General features: G+C 38.8%; 2 protein-coding genes across 3 annotated transcripts in view; both read left to right on the top strand.

The window, feature by feature from the left end:
• The first annotated feature begins 355 nt into the window (after positions 1-355).
• wdhd1 (WD repeat and HMG-box DNA binding protein 1) lies at positions 356-16275 on the top strand. 2 transcript variants are annotated; one of them, XM_015021544.1, is made up of 23 exons: positions 356-617; positions 1686-1797; positions 2714-2764; positions 3681-3776; positions 3848-3940; positions 5151-5257; positions 5334-5475; positions 6001-6205; positions 7438-7622; positions 7695-7879; positions 8183-8424; positions 9667-9804; positions 9878-10034; positions 10663-10777; positions 10917-11048; positions 11578-11795; positions 12435-12550; positions 12630-12686; positions 12965-12996; positions 13079-13243; positions 13607-13743; positions 13825-13960; positions 15932-16275. In XM_015021544.1, the coding sequence occupies exons 2-23, from the start codon at positions 1693-1695 to the stop codon at positions 16097-16099; spliced, it is 2982 nt and encodes a 993-aa protein (XP_014877030.1). In that variant the 5' UTR covers positions 356-617; positions 1686-1692; the 3' UTR covers positions 16100-16275. The 2 variants fall into 2 exon arrangements, with proteins under 2 accessions (XP_014877030.1, XP_014877029.1); XM_015021543.1 differs by lacking the exon at positions 356-617 and adding an exon at positions 1196-1451.
• Positions 16276-17130: 855 nt separating this feature from the next.
• Positions 17131-26405, top strand: part of gch1 (GTP cyclohydrolase 1) — a 28603-nt gene continuing 19328 nt past the window's right edge. Inside the window, exons 1-2 of the mRNA XM_015021542.1 lie at positions 17131-17594; positions 23135-23244. Coding sequence (XP_014877028.1) covers positions 17237-17594; positions 23135-23244 — 468 coding nt within the window. The 5' untranslated portion in view covers positions 17131-17236. The remainder of the gene's footprint in view (positions 17595-23134; positions 23245-26405) is intronic.

Below are 26405 nucleotides of genomic sequence, written 5' to 3'. Positions count from 1 at the left end.
CTGATATGAGTTCTGGTTTAAGAAGTTCCATTCGCTTAAATTGCATACCAATTATTTTTGTTGTATTGGATAAGAAGTATTTTTTCATTTATTTATCAACTGGGGACCAAATTTTCATAATTTATTTGACTCTATGGGGATAATAATCTTTTACTTTCTGGAACTATGGCACAGAAGTCCAAATTTAGTTTCATTACACCATCAAAACTACTAATAAACAATCGTTTATTAGATCAAAAGTATTAACTAATGTCCGTTTTAGATTTTCGTTCAGTGTTGTAGTTTGTCCGCCATCCAGCAGAGGGCGCCGCTGGTCATCCTGGGAGCTGATGATACAGAAATCAAAGACGGCGGCCATCTTTGATGGACCGAAAAAGACAAACGGTCCCGAGTCCGATATGGGATGAAAAATGTACTTTATGCTGTTCTGTTTTGAAACATAAATACTCGCTATTAAGTTTTCACCTTAATGGCGCTAATTCAGCTGAGCTACACGACAAAACAGCGCCAACTTTTCGATTAAAAAGTTACTGAAGCGCTACGAAGATGAGGCTGAGGTGACAGAAAACTGTAATTACCCAGAAAAATGGAAAAAGACATGATTTTTTAGGGCTGTGGTGAATTAACTCTTGTGTTTAGAAATGGGGCCCAACCGACCCCACACACGTAAAACTTGTATCATTTGCCACAGTCATCTTCGTTTGCCTCAGTCCTCACACGCACAAGCGCTTAATTTAGCGAAGTTTTATTGTTCCTACAGGAACAACTGCAGGTAATATGTTTATATTATTATCTCTGAGGAATTAAGTCAGTGTTTCACATATTTTATTTTTATATTCAACTACATAAGAAGTTCCTCTAATATTTAATGATGTGACAAAATCACATGTATTCAGTCGCTATTTAGTACAGCTGACACAAATAGTGGTAAAATTTAAATTATATGGCCTCTATATGTTATGGAAATATCGGCCATATTGACAACAGAAAACTCAGGTTTTAACAAAATGGCAGCTTATCAATTACTCTTTTTTTTTTTTTTTTTTTAATCGTTTCAAATTCAAAAATCCTTTATTGTATGCTATTGTAACTCCTATACATTCAAATTCTTCAAATTGTTGTTAGAAATGGTGATGGCTAAGATTAGCCATCTTTAAATTAATTCATTGACAACTTGCACCCCTAATCAAATTTCAAAAATAAAAATGAGTTTTCCCTTTTTATAAAGAGAATTTAATCTTATGGACATGAGAAACCTTCACAGAATATTTTTTTAGCTCATAATCAGAGTTATATTCATGCTCCAGAGGTTTTTCCACATGTCGGTTTCACTTTGTGAATCCGTCTGTCTGCTCTGCTGTGATTTGATTTCACGTTTCTGCTGCAGCTGAAACCCACCTGGCAGACAGAGCGCGCCTCTTCGGGTTGATTGGCTGTGATTGGAGCAGGATGTGCGTTTCCTGCATGAATTGATTCGTTTTGAGCAGCTTGATCTCAACAATAGAAGCTCAGGACATGGAGCTGCATCAATGTTGCTGTTTTCTGGCTAATGAGGCCTGTTGTGTTATCGATTCCTTAAATTCTGGCTTCGCCGCCGCCAGAGGAGGAAGTCCGGATTATTTTTCCTGTTTCGTCTCACTGTGACGTCATGAAGTTTTTATTATTCTCCTGTTTTTTTTTCTCAGTGACTTCATGGTGAAGGTGGTGGAGGTGTCAGACAGCAGCCAGCAGAAAACACTGCGGGGTCACGAAGCGCCCGTCCTCAGTGTGACCTTTGACCCTAAAGATGAATACTTGGTGAGAAACAAACAGAACTATTTTCTCTATTAGATTTTTACTCAGACATTAGCTGCATGTTTTCTTATTTTAATGATAATTATTTCATTTATTTGCTATATTTTATTTTAGTATATTTATTAATAGAAATAGTGCAAATAAATTATAATTATTTTTTCAAGTGTTTTTTTATAATATTACTCAGAATTATAATGTTGATTTAATTTATTTGCTGATTTTTATTTCAGTACATTTATCAATAATAATAGTACAAATAATTTATCATTTTTAAAAACATTTTCTTATATTACCAGGAATAATAAGATTAAATAATTAAACTTTTTCGCAATGTTTTATTTTAGTACATGTATTAATAAAAATAGTAAAAATAATTTCTAATTATTTTTTAAAATATGTTTTTATAGTATTACTACCAGTAATAATAATAATAATAATAATAATCCAAGTGCAATAAATATGTTACAATGCTTACAGATTAATCATCACAATGATACTTTATAGAGTTTTATTTCAGTATTTTATTATGTTATTGTAGATCTGAAATAAGACTTTTAAAATGTTTTTTGTAAGAGAAACAATCTGCCAATGAAACCAGTCATTTTTAAATACATTTTAATTAATTATTTACTAAAAACAAACTTCTATATCCTGCTGAAGAATTACTTGTAAGTTATTTTTGTCTTATTTCAAGGGCTTTCAGATATTTACACTAGAAAACAGACAAAAATATTTGGTAAAATCGTGTGTTTTTGCAGCGTAAATGTTTTGGAGATCAAATTAGGAAGTAATTTCACTTAATTAAATAAAATTTATCTATTTCGACATGCATCTAGAGCCATATTCTGAACTAATTTGTGTGTCTGAGGGGTAAAGATGATAAACTATTAATCTGTTTGCGCCGTCTGGTCTCTGCCAGGCGTCTTCCAGCTGCGACGGCTCGGTCGTCGTGTGGAACATCGAGGATCAGGTACGTCTGATTCCCATCAGCCCGGTTCAGCAAACGTTTTGTTTCATGGGTCGGAAAAACACCGGGGGTTTGGAGTCCAATAAAAATAACAAAGAAACAAAGCAGTGACTTTTTATGCTATTCAACAATAAACTAGGTTGGATACTTTAAGTAAAAGAGTAAAATATACATTGACGTATAAATTATTGTAGAGCCTCATTAAAAGACGGAAATGTTTCTGCTGAAAGTAATGAAACATTCTTTGTATAATTTGAGCAATAAAAATGAGATTTAGGTCATTTTGTTGAAAAGTAAGTTTCCTAAAATCATTAAAAACAGAGTCTGGGTATTGAATACTTGGTGCCAACATTTTCAATTCTAAGATTTTAATTGGTCTGTAATAATTTTACCCTGATTAAAAATAAAAAGTCTGAACATCTGCTGGGGTTTGAGGCAGTTTGTATTCTTTTGAATTGGACTTACGCCTGTCATGGTAATAAATCTAGCTTTAATTTATCCCAGAAGTTATTGAGATAAACGATGATATTGTTGTTTTGAGATCATTTTCCAGTAATTGGTGGTAATGGCACAATAATGCATTTGCATTTATCAATAAACTTTAAATTCTAATGAACATTTAACACTGGAAATGGAAAACATGTTAAATATCCAGAATAAAGAAACAAAACAACAAATAAAATTAATCATGGAGTTTCTGGAAACAAAAATGTTCTTCAAAAAAGGTTCATTTGAGACCAAAACACCAGACCGAAAACCTTTTATCATCCAGAGAGAAATGAGAAAAACAATAAATCATGCTTTAATTATCATGTTATTGATTGATTGTTTATTGACAGGTCTAATTTTAGTTGTGCACCCCATTTGTTCAGTTTTTATCCTATTGTTTTTGAAATCGTATTTTCCTTTCTCCTCTCAGACTCGGGTGACCAGCTGGCCGCTGCTGCAGAAAACGAACGACGTCAGCAACGCGGCGTCTCTGTGCCGCTTGGCGTTCCAGCCTGCAGCTGGGAAGGTCGGTCAGCCGGGGTTCGCTGAGCGGGCGCATTAAAAGCACAAATCGTCTGAAAAACATTTCGATGTTAGCTTTTAGCTGTTCCAGTGGAAACCAGAGTTCACCTGTACGAGCGGGGATCCTGGGATCAGGTCGGCTCGCTGTCCGATGAGCTGCTCACACAGGTGAGAGCAAAACTACTGCACTGTAAAAAATGATCACATTCCAGTTTGCTGTTTTTGGAAAGTGCTCGATATTCAAACTGCAGAGTTTTGTAATAAAACCAAATGATTAAAAGCCTAAATTTGGAAAAACTTTATTTACAGTAAAAACTAAATATTTTAATAACTTTCGAAAAAAAAAAAAAAAAAACCTTACCGAGTGTTTTTGGTCTAGTTTCTAGTGCAAATGTCTTGGTGCACTTGAAATAAAACAAAACTAACTTATAACTTTTTAACAAGATGCAGCAGCTTTTACATAATTTAAAAATAATTTTAGATAACTTTTTTTAATAATTCCTTAATACTGGAAAAAAATATTTTTATAATTGAAATAATTCCAATGCAACCAGTATTGTTTTATTAATCAATATTAGACAATTACTGACTTAAATTAAGGTATTGTCTTGCTGAAAAGTTGCTTGTCAGTTAGTTTTGTCTCATTTAAAGTGAACTAAGACATTTGCACTAGAAACCACAGAAATAGTTGGTAAGATTTTGTGTTTTTGCAGTGTATAGCTTAAAAAAAAAAATTAAGTCAATAATTCCTTAATATTGATTAAAAAAGTTCTAGTTCTATTAGCAGATTATTTAAATTATAACAAAATTTTTCCCACGTTAGAAGTTAAATAATCTGCCAAAAAATACTTAAGATTTAGTGTTTTTGTAGTGTACACCTAATAAAAAGACAAATTATTTTCTTCTCGCTGTCTCAAGTTAAATGAGATTAAATATTCTTGTTTTAGGTCAGACTCACTAAAATTATCTCTATTTGCTAAATGCTAGAAAACAAAATCCTATGAACTGTTTTAGTTTCTTGTGCAAATATTTCGAATTTAAAAATCGGATTTTACATTAAGTTATTGAAATTAAGAGATTTAGTTAAATTAGTGTTTTATTTTCAAACTAATCAGATGGAGACATTTCAAATATAGATGCTATCACAAGATGTTAGAATTACTAATAATTGATATCATGCAATAGTGAAGTGAAACTGTTGTTTGTATTGTTTTTTTTCTCCAAAGTGATGCTGGAAAAGTTTGAAAACTTACCTTGAAAGTGCTTGAAAAGTGCTTGAATTTCACGTTGGGAAAAGTGTCTGAATGGAAACTGGTTCAGCTGTGAAGAAGCGTTCTAGAGGTTTTATTCCTCATAAAGTTTCTTTCTCTCTCTGCAGCCCGTGAACGTGGTGGCCTGGTCCCCTTGCGGCCGCTTCCTTGCAGCCGGCGCCGTCGGAGGTTTGCTGACGATCTGGGACGTGAACAGCCGGCTGGTGGTGGAACGGTGCGGCCCAGAGTCGGATCTCTTAGGAACCGTGTTTATCGTCGTCGTTCTTACAGGTGAAATGTGTTTCCTGCAGGCAGAAGCATGAGAAAGGATTCACGGTGTGCAGCTTGGCCTGGCATCCGTCCGGCAGCCAGATCGCCTACACGGACACAGAGGGCTGCCTGGGCCTGCTGGACGGACTCAGCATCTCCGGTACCGGTACCGGCTCCACCACGGTACCGCCACCTTCCACCTCCACTCTAACACTCACTGCTGTCTCCCTCACCAAGCAGCAAGCTCTTCCTGAACTGCTTTACTAATTTTTAATAAGATTTCTGAATGTATTTGTGCAGTTTTACTCATTTTATACGACATTTCTGATGGTATTTGCAGTTAGTTATTTTAGATAATATTTCTGCTGGTTTTTGCACATCTCTTTTGTTTGCACAGTTTTATTTTTACAAAAAGTATTTTTTAATGCACATTTGTACATTTTTAAAAGTTGTCCTAACCCTAACCCCCCCTTTTGGATTTAGGGTATGTTATTCTTGATAACTGCACAGTATTTTATATCCTTTTTTTTTTCAATTCTTTTTAATTTTGTTTTAATATATTTTTGTTTTGATTTTTTTTTCCTTTCTTTTTTAGCCAAATCTATTGGGCTCCTGCTTTGCTCAGTTTGTTCCACCAGTTAATTGAAGGCGATGAGATTAATTTCCGTCCAACAGAATCACTACATAAAATTCCTGTTTTGTCTTCAGGCTCCAGCTGCGAAACCTGCTAAAGGCTACGACGACCTGTTTGACGAGGATGATGACAGACTGATGGATGAAGGACTCAGTGACACCAATTCACCAGTAAAGAAGGCGGCGGCGGCGGAGGATGAGGACGATGACGACTTCCTGATCCCGTCCACGGGTCGAGTGAGGAGCAGAGGCGCCATCCTGGACGATGAGAACTCGCTGGGTGAGGAAGAGTTGCATCATTTCAGGTGTTTTCTGAACCTGCCGTTTAGCTACAAGAACAGAAAACATGACTCTGAGATGCAACTGTAAGACGGGAACAAATGTTTTAACTTCCCGTTGCTTTCCTGGACTCTGAGGTTGTATTTCAAAATTTACACGTTTTATTCCAGTATTTAAATCTAACTTACCTGGAACTTTCACGTTACATTCTGAAACTGACGTGTTACGATCTGGACACATTTCAGGAATTACAAACTACACTCCAGTAATATCCGTGTTTCCACAGAAAACTGTCAGGCTCCAAACGTTCAGCTTGTGTTTAATTTACTGGTTACAGCCCCTGAATTTCATGTTTTTGTCTAAAAACTGCAGGTTAACATTTGGTAATTAAAAATAACATTATAGAACTTGTATGTTACTTTCTAGAACTTTGACACTACTTTCTACAACTTATATGGTACCCTCTAGAATTTGTATTCCACTTAGCAGAACTTTTACGCTGTTTTTTAGAGCTTGCACACTAATTTTAGATGCTAGCTTTTAGAGGTTGTATTCTACCTTTTAGATTTTTACGCTACTTTTATAGCCCACATGCTACTTTCTAAAACTTCACCCTGCTTTGTTGACATTTTATGCCACTTTTCAGAACTTGATCACAACTTTTTAAAAAGTAGCATTAAGTTTAAAAAGAACTTAATACTACATTTTTTATTTTGTGTGCTACTTTTTAGAACTTTAAGCTGCTTTTCAGGAGTTTACAATACACTTTAGGATTTGTGTGCTACTCTTTAGAACGTGCAGGCTACTTTGAAGTACTTGCATGCTACATTCTGGATCGTGCATTTTTCAACTTTTCTGAACATTCCCAGAACCTAACTGGTGCAGATTGCTCAAATTCCTAAGGGGGAAAGTTAACCTGCAAGTTTCAGAAACTGATCTGCGTTCTGGTCTTTAGAAGTTGCATGTCAACAGACAAAGTCAAACAGGTTCTTTGAATTTTTGGAACAGTCTGGAAAGTACCATATTCTCTGTGTTCAGCGCAGTGAACACGAAGATCTGGGAAAGGATTGGCTGCTTTCTGTATCTTTAATCACAGTGCTTTTCAATGCAGCACATTAAATTGTAAATGAGTTTCAGAACCTGTTGCTGTTTCAGCGTTGACGTGTCTGAAGTGTGTATTTCTGTGAGTGTCTGTTAAATTTGAAGTTTTTTGTTCTTATGCTCTAATTTCAGACACAGGATCCCTTAAACTCGGTCAAGATAAGTTTGGGGAGGATGATGATGACGACGCCGGCAGCTCAGTGGCCCCGGCGGCGGCGGCGCCGCTGCGCCCCGTCTACGACGGCCCGGTGCCGACTCCTCCCCAGAAGGCCTTTCAGCCCGGATCCACGCCAGCTCACCTCACTCACCGCTTCATGGTAGGACGCCCGGACTCACGCCTCCATTTTCCCGCTGTGGGTTTCCTCCCTCATGCACCCTAAACTGTCCAGATGTGGAACTCTGTGGGGATAGTGCGAGGCTACAACGATGAGCAGGACAACGCCATCGACGTGGAGTTTCACGACACCGCCGTGCACCACGCCATGCACCTCACCAACTCCCTGGGTCACACCATGGCCGACCTTTCCCAGGAGGCCGTGCTGCTGGCCTGCCCAAGCACCGACGACCTCGCCAGGTGAGGCTGGATTGGACGATGCGGCTGAAAAACGTGTCGCGATAAAAGTGTTTCATAGGAGTTGATATCGATAATTAGAGCTTTTTTGTTTTAAATATCTGAAAAACTGGTTTCCAGTTTTCGCCCCACATCCTTTTTTTTTTTTTTTTTGAGCAGTTAAGAGGCACAGTGGTGAAACCTGAAACTGCTGCTGCGCAAGTTTCTCAACAGATTGTTGCTAGGTCGCTGTCCTCTGCAGTCATATGCATCGATGGCTTCCTCCAGTTCCAGTGAACGTCTGTAACTTCTCCTGTTTGCTCCCAGTAAGCTGCAGTGCCTCCACTTCTCCTCCTGGGACACCAATAAGGAGTGGATGGTGGACCTGCCGCAGGGCGAGGACGTGAAGGCGCTGTGTCTGGGTCAGGGCTGGGCGGCCGTCGCCACCAGCGCGCTGCTGCTGCGGCTGTTCTCCGTCGGCGGCGTCCAGAGGGAGATCTGCAGCCTGCCGGGGCCGGTGGTGTGCATGGCCGGCCACGGGGAGCAGCTGCTGGTGGTTTACCACCGAGGTACGACCCAAACTCACTCCAACACGGAGGTTTCCCTCAGGCCAAACAAAGCCACAGGCTGGACCTTTCTGCAGAACAGAGTTGATTTTAATCATTTCTGTGTTTATTTGCCTGAATATTATCCTATCCAGGCAAATAAATAGGAACTCAGGACACTCAATAACTGTCCTGAGTTCACTTCTTTTGCAGGTTTTGTATTTAAAATGTCCTGATATTTCAAATTTGATGCAGGGCTGACATGATTAATAGTGATTAATTGATTATTGAAATCATCATTGGTTAATCATTAACTGGAGCAATTTGCAAAAGGCATTTTGCTGAGAGAATAATATATTGTCACCTTCCTAAAATAATGGCCAAGTCATTTTTTGCCAAAAGTTATTATTATTTTATATATTTTTTAAAACTCACCTGGTTCAAATTCAGTAAAATTAATCTCCCATCAAGCACCAATTATTAATGAAAAAAAAAAACAGAATAATTTACAGTAATTTTAGCTGCAGATGAATCCTTTCCTACAAATGATGAGGCTTTCAGTAAAGGAATGCTGTTATCCCATTTTAGTGATCGATTAATCTGACGATTAATTGGATAATAAATTGTTGTGTTTTAGTCAATAAAACATTTATTTCCTTATTTTAAAAATGAATTATTTGTTTGTTTGCATATTTTAACATATTTCTAATGTATAAAAAGGTTAAATAAAAAATCTGAACAATGTGCCAATTTTTTTATGATTAATCAGTTAATATTCAGAAGAATTGATTACAAAGATGATCATAGTTGCAGCCCTAAGTTTGCTCTACAATGTTCGTAGAGGCTTTGGAAGAAAACAGGCCCACAGCATCACACGTCTTCAGCCATACCTAACAGCTTTGTTGTTGAAAATCTCAGTTTACGTCTTGTCTGACTAAAGTTCGCAGCTCCTATTTAACATCCTGGAAGTATCTGGCAAACTCCACATGTCCGTGTTTGTGATGGTAGGATGGAAAAAGCCTTTTCTTAGCTTCATTTCTGATCCTGTTTGCATATAAATGGCGTCTAGCGGTTGTCATGGAGACAGGTGAGCTCAGTACGTTACAGATCTGAAAATGGCCAGTTTTTTTTTCCCTTCCCTTGTTATCCACCTCCTCTGTGGGTTTTGATGGCTATCAACTGTTACCTCTAAGATGAACAGGTTTTCAAAATGGCCGCCCTTGAATTGTATGGATGCTCATGTTCTTTTTTGCTTCACGCCCTCAGCGACGGGTTTCGACGGGGAACAAGCTCTCGGCGTTCAGCTGCTGCAGTTTGGTCGCAGAAAGAGGCAGCTGATGAGCGGCGAACCGCTGCCCCTCTCCCCCAAGTCGTACCTCTGCTGGGCTGGATTCACCGCCGAAGGTCAGAACCCGGACGAAGTTCCTCACGTCTGAATGAGAAGTTTGTTTTCAGAGCCGGTTTCTCGTGTTTTCAGGCACGGCGTGCTACGTGGATTCAAACGGCCTGGTGCGGATGCTGAACCGCGCGCTGGGCAACACCTGGACGCCGGTTTGCAACACCAGAGAAACCTGCAAGAGCAAATCGGATCACTACTGGGTGGTCGGGGCGCATGAGAACCCCCAGCAGCTCAGGTGAGCCGCAAACAGCCGGAGTGTGTAAAGTGGAAGAAGCTTTTACATGTTACTGCTGAGAGAAAAGATTTTGCAGCTCAAAATATTAGAATATCCCAAAAAGGTTTTTTTCACTCCTTTCAAAGAGTTAAACTCTTTTAGATTCATTTCCTATGGAGTAAAACATTAAAACCTTTTTTCTTGTAAATGTTATTATTATGGTTTACAGACAATGAAAACCAAAAGTTTGGTGTCTCAAAATATCAGGATATTACATAAGATCAATTTTGTAAAAAGTATGTTTTAAAGAGCAAATTCAGGCGACTCAAAAGTATGTTTTGACTTTATTCTTAAGGGGGGAAAAAAAATCAAAATTATGAGAAGAATTCAGATTGTTTTTTAATTCTCATTGGCACCAACCCTCTTCCATAACCTCTGGTTCCAGTGTTTATTGCCTTGAATTGGAGTCTTGGGCCGCAAAAAAAATCAGTCAGTGGCAGCAAACGGCCCCCGCGCCACAGTTTGAACACCCTTGCTTTAACTTATTTGCAGTAATAAAACTGTTCCATGTTCCAACCGTTTTAGCAGTTCTTGTTTCCGGTTTAAATTTTGACGTCAAGTTGATTTATTTTTATTTGAATGCATTCAGGTGTATCCCGTGCAAAGGCTCCCGGTATCCTCCCACTCTGCCTCGGCCGGCTGTCGCCATCCTGCCGTTTAAGCTGCCGCTGTGTCAGACCAGCACAGAAAAGGGACAAATGGAGGTGAACCCAAAAGCCCAACACACGTCGGCAAACAGCTTCACTCCTCGTCTCATTTTGTTTCTGAGGCATGCTTGGTTGTTGCAGTAGAACGGTTTCAGGAAGTAATTCCTGAATTTTCCGTCCTCCACTTTGTTTCCAGGAGCAGTACTGGCGCTCCGTCCTCTTCCATAATCACTTCAGCTTCCTGTCCTCCAGCGGCTACGAAGTCGACGAGGCTGCGCAGACGCAGTCGGACAAGGAGCAGCAGGAGCTTCTCATGAAGATGTTTGCTGTAAGAGGGAACATGAACCTTAACATTACTCTAAAATACACATTTTTATGCTGTTTTGACTGCTTCTAAAAAACAAAACACTTTAAAAAAAACCATCCAGGTGCTTTTCAGCAATAAGTCTTTAATATGTTTTTAAAATGAGCCATTTTAAAAACCTTCCTAATGTAACGTCCCAAATCAGCAGGCACTGACCTTTCACCTAGCAACCCCAGGGGAACTCTGCCCTGTTACCTAGCAACCCCAGGGGAACTCTGCCCGTTACCTAGCAACCCAAACTGAGCTCCACCACTTTTGGTCAGTTTGGACAGAAAGGGGACAGAAAAGAGTAACAGAAATGAAAACCAGAATAATTTAAACAGCAACAAGCAATAAATCAGTTAATTAAAACAAGCTTAATAATTTCTATTTGCATGATTTATCATTTTTCTCTCTTTCTGCTAAAACTTGGATGATAAGTCTTCAGTCTTATCATGTTGTATCGACCCAACCGGTTCAAGGAAGCGTGACGGGTCACCTTTGTTTGTTCCAGTTGTCCTGTAAGCTGGAGCGGGAGTTTCGCTGCGTGGAGCTGGCGGAGCTGATGACCCAGAACGTGGTGACTCTGGCGATCCGGTACGCATCCCGATCCAGGCGGATGAACCTGGCGCAGCGGCTCAGCGAGATCGCGCTGGAGAAGTCGACCCAGCTGCAGGAAGACGAGGAACCCGAAGAAGAGCCGGAGTTCTCCAGCGATAGACGGACCTCAGGGTAAATCGGAACACATCGCTCCCTACGGCAGAAACGATTAATCGATTATAAAATAACCGTCCACTAAAATTAAAAGGCCTTTTGCTGAATGAACAACTTATTGACAGCAGTAATTAAACTAAAACTTTATAACATTTTAGGCAACAGAATGTTTATTTTCATAGTTAAAAATTAATTGAACTATTTCCTAATTTGCATCTTTTAATGTACACTGCTCAATAAAATAAAGGGAACATGCAAATAACACATCCTAGATCTGAATGAATGAAATATTCTCATTGAATACTTTGTTCTGTACAAAGTTGAATGTGCTGACAACAAAATCACACAAAAATCATCAATGGAAATCAAATTTATTAACCAATGGAGGCCTGGATTTGGAGCCACACACAAAATTAAAGTGAAATGTTCCCTTTATTTTTTTGAGCAGTATATTTTTAATATAATGTAAAAAGTTAAATGAAAAATTTGCAGAACGTGGCAATTTTTTAAATCCGATTAATTGCCAGAACAATCGATTAATCAAATAATCGTTAGCTGCAGCTCTAGATTAAATGGTTTATAATCTGGAATTGAACAAATGTTCCCAGTCTGTTTATTTTCCATATCGTTAAATGTCCTTTAACTTTATTTGTCCAGGTATCGGCAGACTGAACCTTACAACACGAGGCAGAATGACGAGCAGGAGGAGGATGAAGAAGAGTGTGAGGAGGAAGAGGATGGAAGGGAAATGGAGACAGAAGAAACCAAAAGATGTGAGTTTTCACCTCCTTTCCTCTTAGTTTTTCCCAAACCGTGGATGAGTCCAGCTGAAGGTCCCGTTTTGCTTCTCAGGTTTGAATCCTTTCGCTAAAGAGTCGGGTTTGCCCGCGAAGCCGTCGTTGACGCCAGGTGAGTCCAGGACGCAGGCGACCACCAGCGTGTTGTCGCTGTTTGCTAACTTCAGACATGGTGAAGTACAACTCTTTGGTTAAAATTAAAAATAAATCAGTTTATTAAGCGACTTATCAAAGTTTTACATCTGCATTGCATCATGAAAACTAAAAAATATATCTTTACCCATTTATATGTTCATTTATCCATCCATCCGTTTATTCATCCATTTATCATCTATCTGTCCGTTTATCCGTCTGTCAACGTTCCTGAATCTTTGCTTCTTTCTGGTCCAGTTGGTCGAGTTGGAAGATCAAACCCGTTCAAGGTGAGAACCGCAGCCCGTTTCTACACCAGGTTATGTTTTATAGTGTAAATGTTAAACTGTGGGTTAAATCTGACGCGTTCAGGTCGCTGATTCTGGCAAGCCGACGTCTTCGTCTGGACAAGCTCGAGTGTCAAACATCCTGGACAACATGAGGTCCAGCAGGAAGTTGGCTCCGCTCAGCGGGTCAGCAGGGAAACCCAGCAAAGGCCCCGTCCTCAAGCCACTGGCTCCCAGAACCAAAGCCAAGGTAACTACGGCTGAAACGATTAACCGGATTAATCACGATTAATCGTGATTAATCGATTACTGATCAATTTATTAATCTTTTTCTAATATTGTTTAAGAAAGACTTGAATAAGCGTTTTTATTCAATTATTTGTCAGATGAATCAATAAATAAAAGAATCGATTAATCGTTACTAGTTGTCCAAAGGTGACATCATCATCTTTAAAATAAATATCTGCGACTTGTTGACATATCTATCTATTTAAATAATATGGATCATACTTTAGTGGTTTTTAGGACTTTAAACAGAAGTTATGACAGTTTTGATCTGTTTCAGCAAAACAGACGGTCTTCAATTTTTATTTCTTGTGCCTTTCTCCGACAGGCTCAGTCAACTTTGCTGCAGATCTCCAGCAACAAGACGGCCAATAAGAAAACTCTGGAGGCCGCGGAGCCTGCCGCAGATCTGCAGAAACAGCCTGACACTGCAGCGCCACCTGCAGAAAACACAGAGAATAAGAGGTGGAATATATAAAAAGAAGAGCAGATTAGTGAAACTTCTGCGTTTAAAAAACTAAATTAAGAAACTCTCTTTGTCTTCAGGCCAAAAACGGGCTTCCAGCTGTGGCTGGATGAGAACCGGAAGATCATAATCGCCGATAATCCGGATCTGGACGAGACGGACGTCATCAAAGAGGCGATGGGACGATTCAGGACGCTGTCGGCAGACGAGAGACTGGTACAAAAATATTAATTCAATTCATCCGTAACCTCAACACCTGCGCCGCTGTCCTGCAGGGGGAGATAAATATTCCTAACAGTTGGTGTCATGATATGGGGTTACATCGTTTCTGGATGGTTTTATATGGCATCAGTGATTTCTGTTATCTGGAGAACAAAAAGCAGCTCCCTGTTTTAGTGACCCAAACTATAATTAGCTAAGGTTAGCTAAAATGTTGCCAGTAGCATGTGGGCTATCGCTAACATTTTGACTAACATTAATTCACTTCATTCATTATGCTAAACTTGGCTATTTTATTAAAATTAACTAAAATGCTAATTCTAGCTATAATGCTAACGTAGCGTGAGGGTTATCAGAAGCATGCTGACTCATTATTGGCCACAAAGTTTTTACTAAGTTGCACCTGCATCTGCTTTTGAATTAAGTTTGTCTTTCTTTTTACTATTAAGTGCCACCCTCAACATGCTTACATGCAAGTCAAAGTATTTGAACTCTGACTTGTACGTTACTGTCATCATGACAGCTAAGGGTTCAAAGGAAAGTGAAAATCATGATTATTAAAAGATTAAAGCATTTGTATACGATGAAGCAGCGGCCAAAATTGCCATTTCCAAATTTATTTTTGAAATGAATTTATTTCAAATGTTGAGTTTTTTGGACGGTGTCGCCGTCGGTCAGTAAGGTGGAAAAACGAGGGCAGCTGTGTCACAAATGAGTCGCTTCACCTTTTCATCTTCCTGCTCCTGACCCTGCATACATCATGTCTGTCAGCGGGAAACGGGATCATTCAGAACAGAAAGCGAAGAGGAGGTGGAGAGGAGGATGAAGAGGGTCGTTGCCTGGGAACTCGATGATCCTGTGATGATGCTTTCAGCTGGTTGACATTCAGGAGAGGAGACAACATTTCTTTTTATCTGCTATTTTGTATTTTAGGGGTTTCTTGGATTTGGATACTTTAAATTTACTGATGTAAAAAAATAACCAGACACTTGCATTGGATCCCCTTGACCAGCAGGGGGCGTTCAGAGCAGCAGTGCACTATTATTCTACAAACCTTAACAAATTTATCTGGTTTAAACAAACGGATAAAAACAAGAAAGATCCTCAGAAAGTCTGGAAGTCAAATAAATTACATTTGCTTTAAAACTTTATTATATTTACTGAATTTTACGGCTATAAGTAGCAAATCCTCATTTTTATTTCTGGTGTATTTTCCAGGTTTCTATGCTTTTGTCTGGAAAACTATAGAATCTGGTTTCAATTCCAGATCTGGATGACTGTTGAAAAATATTTTAATTCTAGACTTTATTCCTGATCTATTTATCCGTCCATCCATCCATACTTACTTATTTACACAATTTCACACTTTCACTGTTATGGCAGGTAGAAACAAAATCAGCTTCTTTTACTTTTATTGAACTTTTTATTTTACCAGGGAAATGTTTAAAATTCAAAATTTAAAATTAAAATCTGAATTCATCGTAAAATTAAGTATTATCTGAAAGTTTTATTGAAAATCAAACATGAAGTGAAAAAACGACATTTGATGTTTGATGATGACATCTGTGACCCTGAGGTCAGATTAGCAACAATCCACTGCTTTTCATGTCACACTGGTTTGTTACTGTTAATGGCAGCTGCTGGAGGTGTGTGTGTGTGTGTGTGTGTGTGTGAACACTCAGCGGCCTGATGATTCATCCCAGATCTATTACGTCTAGGAAAACGCTTCCTTTTGTCTCTGAGAGGAGAGAGAAAAAATAAAATCACGAGGGGGAAGAGAGACGCCGCCTGTCAATAGTGATTAAACATGACAGGATGCAATTTCTAGCCGCACGCCTGAGTGTCCGTGTGCGGCGTTAGTCATCGCCGTGCAGGTGTTCGCCGCCCGCGTTGGACGATGAGCAGCAATCTCTGGGTTCTTGTCCCGAACTGCAATTAACGTGAGCGTCTTTGTGTCTTCTGTTCCAGTTGTGGACAGAAAGGGCGAAAGGACAAAGTGGAGACGCTGCAGACGTGAAGAAAAGAAAGAGAGCAGAAAACAAAGCGGTGGAGAGCGATGAAAGTAACGCCAGGAAGAAGTCGTCGTCCCTGGATCCGTCCTCCAAGCTGTCTGCGTTCGCATTCAGCAAAAACTGAATATCTTATTCATGAAAAATGTGGAAAAAGATGTTGTTTTAAGAGTTATCTGTTTCTGTGTTGGATCAAAAGGTCATCATGCTCCGTCAGAGATGATGACAATCTGGTTCTTTTTTATATTCAATTTGTAAAAACATTTCTGTATTTTAGCAATTTAATAAATATTAAAATTCAGATTTAGTATGAAGTAATGGTATTTTTTGATGCAAATCAACAGTGCCTTTTGGAAAATATCCAACATTTTAAATTTGCCACATTTTTGGACTTCAATTTGTGTCTTAACTGCTTCTAAAAATACCAAAAAATTAACCACCCCCCTCCCCACAAAAGCCAGTTTTTGGCAATAAATTACTGTTTTTTGGTGTCTGGAATATGAGCCCTTTCAAAAACATTTGGAATGCAGCATCACAAATCAGCTGCGTCGTTACCTAGCAACTCCTGCCTGTTGCCTAGCAACTGGTCCTGACCTGTTGCCAGGTTCTGAATGTGCATCAGGAGAATTTCTGCGGGGGGGAGAGAAAAATTCTGATTTCCTAGAAAAAAATCTGAAATTTTCAAAAAGAATTTTTTTTTTTTAGTTTAGTTTAAAACGCCAAAAATTTGCTCGAAAAAACTAACATTCTGAGATTAATCTCCAACATTTACTAGAAAATAATCAAGAAAATTTGATATTTTAGAAGTCAAAAAAATTATGGAAAAAAAACTCAAATTTTAGATTACTCTCCATTTTCTAGAAAAAAAACTTGGAAATTTCCCCTTGAAAAGATAAAAATTTGTTTGGAAAGATTAATCTCCAACATCTAGAATAAATAACATTTTAGGTTTTAAAAGTCATTATAAAAAGTGACAAATGCTGAGTTTCACAAAGCAAAGATTTATGACTTGAAACTGAAATTAGTTTTTTTTTGTTTGTTTTTCTAAGAACCTTAGTGATGACGAATGCGTTAGCTCCTCCCCCTCCTAATCTCCTCAGCCAATAGGATCGCTCCCTGGATTATCCGGCCATTATAAATCCGGTGCTGAAGCTGAGCGGTTCACTTTCTCAGCTGAGGTTCTGAGCTCGCATCTGGTAAAAAAAAAAAAAGAAAAGAAAAGAAACTGGTTCAACGGGCGGATCTTAAGGAAGCAGAAAGCGGGATGGAGCACTCTAAGAAGACGAAGTACAGCTCGGGAGACAGGAAGGACTCCCCCGCGGACGGCGGCGCCGTCCTCAACGGACACTTTGACGGGATGGTGAAGCGGCCGGCGGTCGCCTCGCCGGCGGCGGAGCCCGGCTCCCACAGGGCGACCAGCTCGGTGATGGAGAGCTGGAAGGAGGAGCGGACCCGCAGCCTGGAGGACAACGAGATGAGCCTTCCGTCGCTGGCCGCTGCCTACACCACCATCCTGCGGGGACTCGGGGAGGACCCGCAGCGGCAGGGGCTCCTGAAGACTCCCTGGAGAGCCGCCACCGCCATGCAGTTCTTCACCAAGGGATACCAGGAGAAAATTATCGGTGAGTTTGTTTTAAAACCCACAGAGAGGAGTCCGGGATTTGTCCTGCCAGGTGTGAAGCAGCAACAGGTGTGAAGCAGCTCTGAAAAACTCTTCAACTAGATAAAAAATCACTTAATATGTGAGATGCGTCATAATTTGGTCATTTTTGTTTTTCATGATCACTTAATGACCCATTTAGTGTTTGTGAGCAGAGATGGATGGAAGAGTGTGGAGCTAAAATGTGATCGAGTGCCCTATGGCATGCCGTTGTAACATAAAATCAACTGCACTTCAGTTCCACTTCAGGTGTTAATTGATTTATGGCTAAGGCAGACCGTTTTGACATATAATTTGAGAGATCTTAAATTATTCTGACTAGGATAAACGACGTCATAATTACCACTGATTTCTATGGAGACTTCAATTCAAGATATCTGAAACGTAAATTTAAAAAAATATACCATTAAATTATGTATAGTCATAAAGTAAATTTAAGATCTGACATTTTGTTCTGTCTAATCATAATTGTAATTAAATATAGCTTAAATATATTTTCAGACAGAAGATTCAGAGATTAGACAAGAGCAAATTAAATTCTAGTTATCTTAAAAGCAAAAAAATAAAAATAAAGATTGCTTTCAGTGTGAATCTGTCAGTAATGTGGGTTTAATTCAGTTAATAAGAGTTTAATAAAGTATAATGGACGTCCTCTTCCAAAAATGCTTCAGTTGACCTATGAGAGACTTTCCCCTGAATCAATGAAACGGTTGTTTGATTTGGGGGAAAAGCCTCTCAGCCATATAACACTAAACAAACTGGTCTGCTGAAACCCATCAGCGCAGCCTTGAGTTCCTGTTGTTAAAGCTGATTTTTATTTAAATGTACTCTCTATGCATTATGTAAAATGTGCTTAGTGCATTACAATAAATTCATGTCAAGTCTTGTGAAATAACAAAACTTGAGCAAAAGTCTGAGTTCTTAATCAGATTAGATGAATTTCAACCTAAATCCACCCTCTGCTCCATAATTACTTAGCTTTGTTTCTTTTGTGTTTTAATCCTTTTTCAGCTCGATTAAAACTACTGAACTCAAAGGATTGAGAAAAACATACAATTTTAACCACTTCACTCTGACGACTGAGTTACAAATGTTGGCATGAATGAGATGCAGTAAGATCCAGACTCCTGCTGTTTTCACACCTGATAATCTGGTAGATTCGGTTCGATCGGGGAACAAAACTGCAACATTTGCTACATTTTCAGCTGCTGCAGTTCTCAAAACGGACCCAGACCTTTTGACAAACCTGTTCCCCTCCTCGCCTGTGGGGGCGCTGCACCAAGAATCACTGAAGAAGACATTAAGCGCAACTTCCTTCTTCACGAAATGTAAACGAAACTGCCAAAATCTCGTCAGATTTTGGCGGTTGTAACATTTTTATTTTCTCTTTGGAAAAAGAGATATTTCTACAGAAAAGGATTAGGGCCACTGGGAAAATAAAAAATTCAGACTTTAATCTCAGGATTCTGAGATTAAAGTCAGAACTGTTTTTTTAAAAAAAAATCTTTTTCCAGTGGCCCTAATCCTCTTCTGTACATTTCTCCCATAGACTAGCGCGTTTGTTAGGCTTAATTTACCCAGAATTCCCTGGGCTGCAGTCCGCTTCCTGTTTTTGGAGCAGTCTCCGATTCGTTTGGCACCAGAGCTCAACCGAACCGAGACCGAGACCGAGGTTTGCAGACGGACCAGAGTTCGAACCGGACTTTCTAAACAAACTCTGACAGTATTTCCTCTTCCTACGTTTCCCAGAATGCTGTGCGGTTCTGGATTGGAGTTTAGTGAATAATTTATATTTTGAATATTCTATCAGATCTGATGTATTATCTATTGGTATTGATTGTCCATTGCAGTATATTTTGGTTTATTGTCCAGCTCTGGCTTAAACACTGCAAACACAAAATATTACCAGGTGGTTTTAGTCCCGTTTCTCGTCGAAATACCTGAAATAAAGCAAAACTAACTTACAAATAACATTTCAGAGGATATAAGAAGTTGTTTTAAGATAAATAATAATTTTATATTGATGGAAAACTTCTAGTTCCACTGGCAAAATAATAAAACATGTTTCCCATAATACAAGAACTTTTTCATCAACATTAATAAATTATTGACTTAAAACCAGCCCCTATGTCTTCCTTAAAAGCTACTTACTTTTGCCTTATTTCAAGTGTACTAAGATATTTGCACTAGGAACTGGACCAAAAACGTGGTAATATTTGGTGTTTTTGCAGAGTAACGGCATCGGGCCGGGGTTGTTGGGTCCAACTGGGAGGACTTCTCAGTGCTCTACGGAGTGGCTGGAGTTGGGGATCTGCCCCCTCACAGCCCCATCTGGACGTAGTTTTGCTGTCATGGGTGGGGGGTTGTTGTGTGTTTAGAAGCTATAAAGAAAGGAATGCGTTGGCTGGAAATATGCGCTGCAAGAAAAGCAGGTGATTCTTTTTTTTCCTGTCTCATGTCACCTGAAAGCCTGAAGCGGCTCTTGGACGGGTCAGAAGGTGATGCAGGTAATGATGGCTGCGTTTGTCCGCTGTCATCAAGATGGAGGCGGTGCACCTCCTTCCTGCTGATAGGCTGCGGCTGGAGCCTCCCCTCCTCTTGTTGGGAGGTAAAGAACAACTGAAAACACGCAAAGATGTTTCTGAAGATTGTTTTTATGTAAAACGTCACGTTCTGATGTTTGGTCAAAGGTTAAATCCTCCTGTTTCAGCTGCAGGACTTAAAGAGGAAAATTCAGCTAAAATAGAACAATACATAGAAAAATAAAAATATTCTAAATGCAAAATATTAATAAATTGCTCTGGATTTTACCAGATTAATGGTTTAATACGTTTCCTGACAAAACGTATTATTGGTGAGAAAATTAGAACAAAGTTTATTTTACTTCAGAATTTACATTTATGATCCTTCACTGCAAAAACATAAAATCTTACTAAGTATTTTGTGAAAATTTTTTAGTTTTGCCTTATTTCAAGCAAACTAACTTACAAGCAACTTTTCATTAAGACATCTGAGCTTGTTTTAACTCAATAACGCCTTAATATTTATTTTAAAAAGTAATGGAAAATTATTTAACTTATAAAATTGGACAAATTTATTAGTGAATTAATCTGCCAGTGGAACTAGTTTTTTCAGAAATATTAAGGATTTATTCACTTAAAACAAGCTCTTGTGTCTTTCCTAAAGTTATTTGTAAGTTAGTTTTCTTACACTAAGTGCACTTAAGTATTTGCACTGGAAACTCCACCAAAATATTTGGCAATATTTTGGAGGTTGTTTTGTTTTTTTTAGCAGTTTTGTGTGGTTTATCACATAAAATCCCAATAAAATGCATTTTGTTTGGTTTAATTTTAAAGTCCAAGATGTTTTTTGTTTTGTAGAATATTTGTAAAAAATAAAAATAATGAAGCAATTATCTTGCCAATAAATAAAAGGGGTTTCCCTCATTTCCACTAACACACTGGGAAGAACGCCTTTAGCTCTTATTTATGATTGTTTTTTACATTTATTTAAAATGAGAGATGAATGAAAAGTAAACATGTTTTTATATTCTTGTTCACAATAAGAACTTTAACATATTTAAAGCTTAGGTTAATCTGAGTCCTCTGTGTGTAAATATAGAGGAAGTTGGTGAGATTTGATGTTCAAACATCGGCTGTCGTCAGAGCGGATCGTTGACCCGGGACTGAATCTGTGACGCAATGACCAGACAGACTTCTGTTTGGTTCTGGCTGCTTGTTTGGACTTGCTGCCCTTCTCCGAAACAAATTTAGACCCAAGCAGACACTTCCCTGATTGGGTTACACCATTGCTAAAAATCTGAGTCATAAATGGAGCACATAAAACCCGACGTGTTTCGCTGTTTGAGCGGGAATGAATGGGAATGAATGGGTAATTGTTCCTGCTCCGTTCAGCTGGTGTTTGTCTGCTTGTGTGCAGCAGATGGCTGATTGTGAGTAACGCTCCCATTACCCGATAAACACCTTTTCTTTCCATCACCAACCTGACTGACGCCCACTTCAGAGTCATTTATCCAATCACCATTGACCTGACGCCATTTCCCCAGAGGACGCGAATCTGACTGAGACGCAACTTTCACCAACGAGTTAAAGACAAATAGTGCAGCAGATAATTTATTATTATTTCACATGCAGATACAAGATCATAACTTGGTGCATATGTTCCCAGAGGCTTGCTTTTGGGGGAAAAAAACAACCTTATCTACTGAAAAATTCAAGATGGTGGGCATTTTTCAAAATGGCTTCCATGGTATTCATAAAAACATTTTTGCACTAAAATTATCAATTTAAATGTGTTTGGTGTCAAATCATAATCTACATATTTTGATCAACAGAAATCAAAATTTCTTGAGCTTGTGCTTCATTTTTCTGGTGGACATTTTTCCAAAATGGCCGCTCTGCTTGTAATAGATTATATATGTCTGTAGTTGAATAGGCACAGCTAGCCAAAAAGTTAGCTTCACTAACCACTAATTAGCTAAAGAACTATCTTAGTTATGCTAACGCTAAACTCTTAAGCACTTAAAAATAAGCAGAAGTTAGCATTGAGCCACTAAACGCAAAAAAAAATTTAGCAGGAGGCTTACACTAAACCGCTAAGCTATTTTTTTTTTTAGTGCTAACCATTAAGACAACTGTCCCTCAATCTGTATCACACATTTTCATTTCCTTCCAGTTGACTGGAGTAAAACTACAAATGGTAAAATCCTCAGTTCCAGTGTTTCCATCTGGTTTTGCTGAAAATTATTTTAAAGTTTTATGAATAGGATGACCAAAGTCAAAACGTACAGTGACATTCGACCGCAAACCAAGATTTAAAATGAAAAGGCAAAAGCAAAGGATGTGGATTAGCAGTTTTTGCTAACAGCTGAGGACATTTGATTGTGAAATATTGTCTCTGCTACCCAGATCTTGAGCTGTTAGCATACAGCAACAGTCTTCTGTCAGAGGCCTCTTCAGAACTGTTGTAAAACTGACTGCTACTGGAGCTCCTTCCTGTCAGAACTGAAATCCTCATAAGAACAGGATAAAATAAGGTTTAGGAATTAAAACGTATTACTGGGAAATATCCTAAAAATTATAATTAAACAGTTAAATATAAACCTGTTTACCTGCTGTGCTGTTTACACTCAGAGAAAAGCATTGGAAAGTAAAGCAACAAGTCGGTGTCTTCTGTTTGTCTGACTTCACCTTTTCCAGTTCGCTCTGCCTCAAGCAGATATCCAGCCAGGAAATTAAAAAGAGCAGCGACGGTAGTGAGCTCCGCCTGTGTCGTCATGTATAGATAAAACTGTTTATTGAACAAAAAAACGCAATAAGCCGGCGCCGGGAAGGTGAAAACGGAGCCTTAATTAGACACCGATGTCTGTCGGAGAGAATAAACAACCTGCCAACAGAACCTGGGCTGATTTTTACAAATACCAAAAACAAAACCAAAGCTGATTAAACGTCTTCCTGATGTTTTGCCCCTGTTTGTCCACAGATGTGCTGAACGATGCGATCTTTGACGAAGACCACGACGAGATGGTGATCGTCAAAGACATCGACATGTTCTCCATGTGCGAGCACCACCTGGTGCCCATCTTTGGCCGGGTGAGCGGACAGCTGACACTCCAAACAGAAACATGAGGTTAGAAGAGCCTTTCTCCAGCGGTCTTTGGGTCAGAGAAGCCGTACGCTCCTGAGTAAAATAACCTGGCAGCCATGTTTCTGATCTGTAGGAGGAAGCTGGAGTACCCAGAGAGAACCCACTCATGTGCAGAGAGGGCATCAAACTCCATTTAGAAAAACCCTGAGTGGAGATTCAAACCCGTCATCTTCTTTTTGAAAACTAACAGTGCTACAAACCGTCCCATTGAGCCAAAACACTTCAAAATGGGAAAGGCAAGAAAACATGGCATCACATGAGGCAGGATGTCTAACGTTCAGTCAGGAAATGGACTTTCCTTCATAAATTTATTTGAAACCCCAGAACATTTTGGATAAAATCTGCTCTGTCAGATTTAAAGTCGTTTGGGTTGTGTAGGATGGTACAAGCGTGAGCCGCAAGGAAAAGTTAAAACATTAAAGGGGAACTAAATTAAAATTCACACTTCACATGTTTTAGTGATTTGCTTCAGATTTGGGTCTAAGCTGCTTCTGAAAAAAGCCCAAGTGCATAAAAAACACCCAGCCGTTTTCTAACAATCAGTTAATGCCGTTTGATGTCTGGAAAATGTTTCAAAAACCTCCCGATAAGTCACATTCCACAGGGACTGCCGTTGCCTAGCAAACCCCAGCAAAGCCCAACCCTGTTACCTAGCAACCCAAACTGAGCTCCAGCATGTTTGGTCAGCTGGTTTTACCATTGTATGCGCTGCACAATGGCTGCTGGAAAAGACAAGTGTCTAGTTGATTTACTATCCAAAGTTGATGTGTTCTTGTTGGATGTGCAGGAGGCTCCACTTCTGCTTTTCAAAGATGTACGGTTGTTTAATTGCTCATCTGTTTGCAGCCATTTTCCCGGCCGAGTGTAAACGTTGAGTTGGGGGGCGTGGCCAGAAGCGGTTTATTTGGATTTAAAGTGACAAGATGCCCTAAAAGAAGCTCATTTTCAAAGGAGCAGAATAAAATCTCATTATCTATGAATGATTTTGTGCAAAAATGTAATGAACATGTTCTGCGTAGCCCATAGACCTATCCTAACCTGGAAGAATAATAGTTCTCCTTTATAACATGGAGGTATGAGTGTCACTCTGGCTTCATGAATGGAAGCTGAGTTAGCGAGCTTTGCTTTAAGTGCAGAACAGAAAATCTTTCTCAAACAGAAACATCTGAGCAGATGCTAATCTTAACCCAACTCTGTGTTTGTCTGGAGGCCGCCGGTCTGAGCAGCACAGAACATGAGAAACAATCAGATTAGCTGAGATCTGTTTATCTTCAGCCTTCACATCATTACCGTCCACTAAACCCTGACGAAGCGCCTCATCCTCCGCTTCTTTCTGCTTTCCATCCCTCCATCTTCACCTGCTGCTCACAACAATGGCCGACTGCAGCTGATCCTTTTCTTTCCACTGCTGTCAATGGGGTCTGGTGACGGCTGGGAAGCGCATAAACACACATTTGTTCAAGTCTATAAAGCTCCTCATCCTTCACCCCATCATCATCAGCCGGCGCCACCGGGTTTTTTTTTTAGCCGTTTGAGGCGTTTTATTGCAGGTTGTCATTTGTTTGCAGTTAGCAAAGACATTTTATCACCTGTTCTAGGAGCAGGTGATAAACTTTGAGGTAACATTACACAAAAATAAGATACAGAATTAGGCACTAATTAGGATTAAGATGGAAGGAAAAAAAGTAAATTTCCTCAAAAAATCTTTGAAATTTTGTAGGAAAAACAAAAACATTCCTGAGTTTGAAAAGTTTAAAATTTGCTAGAAATTTAAAAAAAAAAAAAATTACACTTTTTTCTGGGGAAAAAAGTGTAATTTTTTCAAATTATTGTCTAGAAAATTTAAGAAGTTGAAAATCTGCTTGAAAAGACTCAGAAATTTAAAAAAAAAAATTCTAGACCATTTCTAAGATTTATTTAAAAAAATTCTGACTTTGAAAAGTTGCAAATTTACTAGAAAAACTCTAAAATTTCTGATTTCTAAAAAAATTTTTTTTGAAACTCCAAAAAATACTTTTAGAAAAAAACAAGAAATCTTCTGAGATTCTCAAAATTTCGCTTTTTTTTTTTCTAGCACAATTCCAAGATTTCAAACTCAAATTCCAGAGTTTTTGGCTGAATTTTCCTTCTGTTTCTTTGTTTACTACCAACAGTTATTGCTGTCGTTTTTGCTTTGCCCTTTGTTTTTTTTTTTTGCTAACTCTGAAAACATTTAGCGCGCTTTGCTTCCCCTGAATTAATTTTTCCAGATAAATTCTGACGCGTTTGTTTACTCAGCTGTTTTTGTAAATTTTAAGTTTTGAATCAACTGATAATTCTTCATAAAGTTAGACATTTCTATTCATGCTTTTATTTTGAAGACTGTCCATTTCCTGTCCTCACATTCTCTTTTAAAGAAACCTTAATGAGAAAATGTCAAGTATAGAAAAAACAAATGAATGAGATGTACAGAAAAATTGTGTGGTTTTCTGTTCATCCTTTTCCTAATTTCTAAGTTTATTTCAACCTGATCCGATCTAAACGTGGCTGAAAAGGAGCCTCGTCATCGTGTTTGTAAACATAAATAAATTGAGTGAAGTAGCATTTTGTTTGATGTTTATATCAGACCGCTGCAGCTGAGCGAAGGAAGAAGAAAGACGTGGAAAAGAGAGATCGCTGCATGGTTTTTGCCGCTGCCCTTTCTCCTCTCAGTCAACAAATTGCTTCTGACATTTAAGTGAAGCTCATTGCATGTTTGTGTGTTTGAGAGTCGGAGCCTGCGGCCGTTCACAGCGGCTCTCATGCGCCGACTCCGATTCTTTTGACTTTTCCACCGGATCTGGTCTCATCTGCAGCAATCATCGCTAATAACGGCAGTAATTCAACAGTAATTCCTATGAAATAATGACCAAATGGCTTTTATTAGTTTTATACATTTTACCTCTCAGTTCAGACTTGAATACAATGCTGAAGTTCATTTCCATGCTGAGAAATATGAAATCCCTTCTGATGGATTTTAAAATGATGTGTGGTGAGTTCAGTCTGCCTGCAATTTAAAAAAATTATAAATCTGAAATTATGGACAAATTGGAGTAGACATCATTTTTGCTCCAGTTCTGACCAGCAT

This window comes from Poecilia latipinna, unplaced genomic scaffold, assembly GCF_001443285.1.
Source record: "Poecilia latipinna isolate Pla-1442-1.1 unplaced genomic scaffold, P_latipinna-1.0 Scaffold2803, whole genome shotgun sequence".
Classification (NCBI taxonomy): Eukaryota; Metazoa; Chordata; class Actinopteri; order Cyprinodontiformes; family Poeciliidae; genus Poecilia; species Poecilia latipinna.
The sequence above is the reverse complement of the archived record's forward strand: the minus strand, read 5'-3'. Positions and strand labels throughout refer to the sequence as shown.